The sequence below is a fragment of the Erythranthe guttata genome, chromosome 13 (assembly GCF_056151865.1).
Source record: "Erythranthe guttata isolate IM_541 chromosome 13, IM_541, whole genome shotgun sequence".
NCBI lineage: Eukaryota > Viridiplantae > Streptophyta > Magnoliopsida > Lamiales > Phrymaceae > Erythranthe > Erythranthe guttata.
In genome coordinates this window covers 2,868,556-2,876,349 of record NC_142545.1, presented here as the reverse complement: position 1 = coordinate 2,876,349, position 7,794 = coordinate 2,868,556, and the positions used below count along the sequence as shown (strand labels likewise).

The window sequence follows — 7,794 nt, the reverse complement described above, 5'->3', positions numbered from 1 at the left end:
TCACACTAACTGGTATCTCGGGGACAATTCGTACCTCGTCTACGCCTAAAATCTCGGCACACTCAAGAAACAACACACAATCAAGCACATCATTTTCAATAGGAGTTTCACGGGAGGCAGAATGCAAATCAATAGAATTAACAATGCAGTGCTCAATAGAATCACACAATTCATTCAAATCAAAAAAGGAGGAAACACAGTCCTCGATCACGTCTATACTACTGCAATGCTCAACATGCTCAGAGTGTTTAAATGCATCTGTCAAATTAAAAACAACTTCTTCCCCATTTACCCTAAGCATTAAAGATCATAATTCCATATCAATCATCGTCTTACCAGTGGCTAAGAATGGACGACCTAAAATGATTGGTGCTTCATCATCTTCAGGCATTTCAAGTACCACAAAATCAACAGGCAAAATGAATTTATCTACTTTAACTAGCACATCTTCTACTATCCCATCGGGATATTTCAATGAACGATCAGCTAGTTGTAAAGTCATGCGAGTGCGGTTCAAATTTCCTAAGCCCAGTTTTAGAAACACAGACATAGGCATCAAATTAATACTTGCCCCCAAATCACATAAAGCTTTATCGAAAGTAGAATTTCCAATAATACAAGGAATAGTGTAACTCCCTGGATCTTTCATTTTCGGTGGTAGATTCGACTGAAGAATGGCACTGCAAGTTGCCGTGAGTGCCACTGGTATGTCTTCTTCGATCCGAATTTTCTTGGATAGAACTTCCTTCATGAACTTGGTGTAGTTTGGCATTACCTCCAAGGCTTCTGCAAAAGGGATGTTGATTCGAATCTGTTTGATCTTTTCAATGAACTTCTTCAATTGATCCTGGAACCTTTTTTTCTTCTGTCTTTCTGGAAAAGGAATAGGAGTTATCAATAGAGGGGGATTATCAGGAAAAGAAATGTTATTGGGCTTACTAGCCTCTTTTGTATCACTCCCTGAAATGGTGATTTCTGGCTCGACCGGGGTCGGTTGTACAGCTGGCCTTGGTGACTCGTCCGTCGGATAAGGAGGATCGGTCATTTGCAAACCACTTCGGGTGGTTATGGCTTGACAGCTTTCTTTTGGATTGACTTCGGTATTGCTCGGAAATCCACCTTTGGCCATTGTGGACATGGATTGGGCGATTTGCCCTATTTGCTTTTCCATGTTCTTCATTGTTGATTTCAGGCCCTCCATTTCCTGTTCTTGTCGGTGAAGACGCTCGTCATACGTTGGCCCTCGTTGCTCTCTTTGATGGTTGAAATCGGGAGGTGGTTGTAGAGCATTCTTTGGATTGGCGTAGGAGAAGTTCTCGTGATTCCGAATTCCCGGGTGATAATGAGTAGGGTTTTGGTTCTGATTGTGGGTTCCCCGAAAATTGTTGAATCGGTGGTTCATAAAGTGTGCCTGCTCCCAATCGTCGTTTGTGGCTTGTGAAGTACTTGTTGCTGCTACTCGTTCGATCTGTGGCCCTTGAACTGAAATTTGGGCGACCTGATTTGATAGGGTCGCTAATTGTGCTGAAACTGCGGCTAAAGGATCGAGTTGGTGGACTCCGGCCACCTTTTGTATACCACTCCGTTCGGACGGCCAATGGTAAGCATTCTCACACATTCGCTCGACAATGTCTCGAGCGTCTGTGGGAGTCTTGTTTTGCAATGATCCACCTGAAGCAGCATCGACTAAAGATCGGGCTGGTTGATCGAGCCCATTGTAGAATAACTCCATTTGGTCCCACGGGTTGAATCTTGAGGGCATTGTCGTAATAAGTCCTTGAATCTCTCCCAAGACTCGTGCATCGGCTCTTGGCTCATCTGTCTGAAGTTGCCTACATCTCTTCGTAATTGTCCGGTCTTCGAGGGTGGAAAGAATCGTGCCAGAAAGGCTTGTGATAATTCTTCCCAACAGGTGAGTGATCCTGGATTAAGACTCAGAAGCCAACTCTTTGCTTTGTCTCTGACAGAAAATGAGAATAGCTTCAATCGAATGGCATCATCGGAAACACCGTTAACTTTGATCGTGTCACAAATCTCCAAGAAATTGGCAAGATGGAGATTTGGATCTGCAGTGGCTGCTCCGGAGAATTGGTTCGCCATGACCATGTTGATTAGCCCCGTCTTCAGCTCGAAGTTGTTTGCGGCTATCGTCGGTTTCCTGATTCCCGAGTAGTTCTCATTCACAGCTGGAGTTCGGTATTCTCGCATTGTTCGCTCGGGTGGCAGGTTCGGTCTTGGCTGCTCGTGATCTCGTCCTGGCTCTCGATCGTACTCAAAGGCCAGGTGCTCTGGATTTCCTTGATCTTCGGCCATTGGTTCACTTTGTTGGTTGCGCGTGGCCCTTAGTCTACGAAGTGTCCTTTCAATCTCGGGATCGTAAGGTATGATTTCCAAATTTCGACGCCTGGGCATAAACAAAGTGATCGGTTAAAATCAAGGTATAAATCGAAAATAAAGCAGGTAAATAGCTAAAGTAATAGTCAGATAATTGGTAACACTATCAACAAAGATAAAATCAAATTGGTCCTCGGCAACGGCGCCAAAAACTTGATACGCGTTTTCCTCACGTATAAATTACCGCAAGTATACGGTATCGCATTTTGCAGAACAGTGGTTCCGGATATCGATCCACAGGGACCTTGTAGATTCAAATGCTGAGTAGTGTAATTATATTATCGTTATATTATCTAGCCGATCGTAAATAAGTGGATTGGTGATAAACCCTAATTTAAAAGCATGCAAGATCGTAAACATGCAAATATGGAATGTACGTAAATAAAGTACGACAACTCAACGCGGGGGGACTTTGATTTAAAGGGGACTTCTAGGGCCAAATCCACCTATGTATAATCAACAACGATCTACAAATCCGTTATCTAACGCCACATTCCTATTCGTTAACCCAGACGCTAAAGTACTCTAACCCCCGTCTCCAGTGTAGTTAGAGTCTACCCACAGGTCCGACGTCTCCGTTCAGAACCTGCTATTAAGAGAGCATTTAGGCCAAGTCCTTAAGGGCTACCCGAAGTGCATCACGTCTCCGTTTCCACACCCCGAGCTATGTTTTCCTAACTTCAAACAAGAAATCCTCTCTCGAGTTCATTCCTATTTAATATCAATCTGAGAGCTGATCAACACAATCAGAAGCATTTAATACAGGAAAACATAAACGAAATCAAAACACGACAAATAGATAACAGAAATGACGATCGAAATCAATATATACAAGGCTTCATTGCCCTAGAAGAAAATGTTCTTAGTTCATAACAAACATAGTATCAAAAGAATGTACAAAGGAAATGAAGAACAAAACGTAAAGAAATTTCGTAAGAAAAACCCAAGTCGGAACCCCCGTTGATGATTCCCGCAAAGAACTGTCGAAAACCGTAAAAAGTCGAAGAAGAAACGAAGAGTGAGGGCTTGCTTCTATTTATAGTAAATTGCAAAGCTTCCTCAAGAAGCTTTGCTTTTTAAAATATCTGCCCTCGAAAATCGTGCCAGATCGCGATCCAATAAAGTCAGATCGCGATCTGGCTTCTCGAAAAAACGTGAACCGCCATCCCAGATCGCGATCCAGGAAGTGCGGATCGCGATCTGCCCCAAAATCACGATGCTACTGGAATTTGTCACCAGATCGCGATCCGACATTCCTGGATCGCGATCTGGGTCTGAACTTGCTCGCTACTGGAATTTGCATCCAGATCGCGATCCGACTTTCCTGGATCGCGATCTGGGTCTTAATGGCCACTTTCTCGGCTTCAAAAATCGGTTTCGCTTCCAAATGGCTTCGACTTGGCAACAAAAGCTAACAAAACCTAAAAAAGGAAATAAAACAAGAAACGCAATAATATATACAAATAAAGCCGAAACTCGGACGAACGAAGACCAAAACTCGAAGATTTGATAAGCGAAAATCGTGCAAAACGAACACTTATCACAAACTGCTTTTTGAAAGTGATTATAAGTTTTTCTTTGCTTATAATCTGTTTTTAGGTGTTTGTAAAATTAACTTTTGCTTTTGTTTCTCTTAAAATAATATGCTTTAAGCTATTTTTTTAAAAGCACCCGCAACCCCTTTTTTTTTAATTATTATTATTATTATTATTATTATTATTATTATTATTATTATTATTATTATTATTATTATTATTATTATTATTATTATTATTATTATTATTATTATTATTAATTAATTATTAAACATTAATTGTTATTGTTATTATTATATTATTATTTTATTATTTTTCTTATGGTGGTGAGAGTGGGTTTTGAAAAAATCGCAATAGAAGACCGAGCGATTGGAGACGATGTGTCTGGGAGGGGGAGGGAAAACACCCTCTCTCCATTGGAGGTGCTCTAACTTTGAGGAAAATTGAGAAAAATGTAGACTAAAACAAGAAGAAAACCATTTCCAAAAAAAAAAAAAAAAACAAACAAACCATCTAAAATAAATAAATAAAAAAATTGAGGGAAAACAAAGGAAAACACAGATTTGATATCGGATATCGCGATCGGACATCTTCCTCTCACGGTCGGACACATTAAATAAAAAATTTCATTACTATATATGTTTGATTATTTGTTCTTTTATGATATTCGCTTCAGTTTTTACCATTGCATGTAGAAAATTGAATGTTGAACCTTCTCTTCTCTAGCCGATTTAACCGCCAACCAATCGCTAGTCAGCTGCGACCTATGTAACCCTATACTCCAAAAAATTAGATACGTAAATATGAAAAAACGTACAAATATTAAAAATATAGGGGTAACTTCATAAATTCTAAAACAATATTATAAACATTATTAACATATATATGCTTATCGTAAATTATAGATGTGTATCCATAAATTATTTTAACTTACAAGTCACAAATCCGTATTATCAATGCACAAATTATCTATCAGACGTGAAATTTATAATACTATATGATGATGCTAAAAATAGATCACCTTAAGTAGTTGAGATCGAGGGAGCTGGGAGAGCAAAGTGGATCACTGCTCACGTCCTAGATGGCCCTGAGATACCTGCAAACAAAGAACACGTGAACTAGGCCGGGGTTGATCCGGCGGAAACCCCTCTGACGCTCAAGTCAAATGTGAGGATTGTGGAAATAGTTGAGAGAATACAAATTATAGTATTACTCAAATACATAGGACGTACCTTTAATAAATGAATTATGTCGTTATTTATACCTTGTCGATTGGGTTGCGGTTAATTTGTTGGGCCCAAACCTAATTTGAATGTGTTTGGGTCTCCGTAGAAATAACTATTAAACTGGGCATGTGGTCCAGTAAATATGGGTCTATTGGGCTGGGCCAATAGGCATATCAGTATAGAATTAATATCTATAAAAAATATTAAAAGGCCGCTAGAAGAAAAACAAACATAAAATTTTAAGATTTTTGCAGACATACGTATACGCAGTTCTGAGTCTTTATTTAAAATATTTTTTTGATTCTTTTTGGGCACGCGGAAACAAGTTTGTATTCTTGATGATTACTAGAAATATCCCCGAAACTTCTACGTATTTATGAAAACAGTCCCGAAATATTTCGGACAAAGATGTCATAGAGTTTCGATTTTCGAAACGTGGAAACGCTTCTATAGGAAAAATGCTAGCAAGTGATTGTCCAGTCTTCACGTTCGTCACGTTTCGACTGCGGGAGCGTATTAGAGTATATTATATTATAATAACTCTTGTAATATTAGAATTCTATTATGATTCGGTTACCTAGATTAATAAGGATTTAGTTACCTAGTCAAACTCTATTAGCTTGCAATATTTCTCTATATATATTCCATGTAAATCAACCCATAACATAATGAGGGTTTCTATTACGTATAATTATTTTTCTCTTTCTCCTACTATATTCTTCCTATATGGTATTAGAGTACCAGGTTTTTTAACCTAGCCGCCGCCTTTCTTCTCTATGGCGGTGACCACCCAATTTTCTCCCTCCCCCGGTGGTGGTACTCTTAATATCTTTTTTTTTTTCTATCTTTTCCATGAACACCACCCGGATTTTCTCCCTCCCCCGGTAGTATTCTATATTTTTCGTTCTTTTTCTCTATCTTTTCCGTTCTTCTTCTTCTTCTCCATGGCCTAAAACCTAGCCGCCGCCGCTCTTCTTCTCCATGGCCGGCGACCACCAAACCAACGATCTCACTTGGTGGTGGTACTGTTAGCAAGGGATTGTCCAATCTTCACGTCCGTCCCGTTTCGACTGCGGGGGCGTGTTAGAGTATATTATAGGATATTAGGATTCTATTATGTTTCGATTACCTAGATTTGTTAGGATTTAGTTATCTAGTGAAACTCTATTACCTCGTATTATTTCTCTATATATATTCCATGTAAATAACACAACTGGGGGTTTTCTATTACGTATTATTATTTTTCTCTTTCTCCTATTCTATTCTTCCTATACGTATTAGTATCAGAGCACCAGGTTTTTTTAACCTAACTGCCTTTCCCCTCCATTTCGGTGAAAACCTAGCCGCCTTTCTTCTCCATGGCGGTGACCACCCAATTTTCTCCCTCCCCCGGTGGTGGTACTCTAATATCTTTCTTTTTTCTATCTTTTCCATGAACACCGCCCGAATTTTCTCCCATCCCCGGTGGTGCATCTTCTCTATCTGCTTCTTCTTCTTCTTCTTCTTCTTCTTCTTCCTCTTCTTCTTCTTCTTCTTCTTCTTCTTCTTCTTCTTCTTCTTCTTCTTCTTCTTCTTCTTCTTCTTCTTCTTCTTCTTCTTCTTCTTCTTCTTCTCCATGGCCTAAAACCTAGTGCCCGCCTCTCTTCTTCTCCATGGCCGGCGACCACCAAACCAATTTTCTTCCTCCCGGTGGTGGTACTCTTCTCTCTATAAGTCTTTTTCTATCAGATCCATGAACACCACCCCAAATTTCCTCCCTCCCCCGATGGTGATATTTTCACCAATGATTTCACTACTGCTGGATTTTGCGGGTTTTTTGTCCAGTCTTCACGTTTGGAGTTTATTCGTTCCGACTGCGGGAGCGTGTTAGCAAGGGATTGTCCAATCTTCACGTTCGTCATGTTTCGACTGCGGGGCGTGTTAGAGTATATTATATTATTAGATATTATAGGATATTAGGATTCTATTATGATTCGATTACCTAGATTAGTTAGGATTTAGTTATCTAGTGAAACTCTATTACCTCGTATTATTTATCAATATATATTCCATGTAAATCAACCCATAACATAACGGGGGTTTTCTATTACGTATTATTTCTCTCCTTTCTCCAATCTCTATTCTTCTTCTTAATAATAAAAACCCCCATTATGTTATGCGTTGATTTACATGGAATATATATAGAGAAATAATACGAGGTAATAGAGTTTAACTAGGTAACTAAATCATAACTGATCTACGTAACTCAATCATACCAGAATCCTAGTATTACAAGAGTTCTATAATATAATATTCTCTAACACGCCCCCGAAGTCGAAACGTGACGAACGTGAAGACTGGACAATCACTTGTTAACACGCTCCCGCAGTTGGAACGAATATACTCAAAAAGTGAAGACTGAACAGAAAACCCACAAAATCCAGCAGTAGTGAAAACATCACCACCGGGGAAGGGAGGAAATTGGGGTGGATTTTATGGATCTGATAGAAGAAGATTTATAGAGAGAAGAGTACCACTACCGGGAGGGAGAGAATTGGTTCGGTGGTCGCCGGCCATGGAGAAGAAGAGAGGCGGCAACTAGGTTTTAGGCCATGGAGAAGAAAAGAGGTAGAAGAAGAACGGAAAAAATAGAGAAGATA

General features: G+C 39.5%; 1 protein-coding gene across 1 annotated transcript; it reads right to left on the bottom strand.

The window, feature by feature from the left end:
- Positions 1–307: 307 nt before the first annotated feature.
- LOC148765662 (uncharacterized) lies at positions 308–1,618 on the bottom strand. Its single transcript, XM_088811894.1, has one exon. The coding sequence runs from the start codon at positions 1,616–1,618 to the stop codon at positions 308–310; it is 1,311 nt and encodes a 436-aa protein (XP_088668020.1).
- Between the last annotated feature and the right edge of the window lie 6,176 nt (positions 1,619–7,794).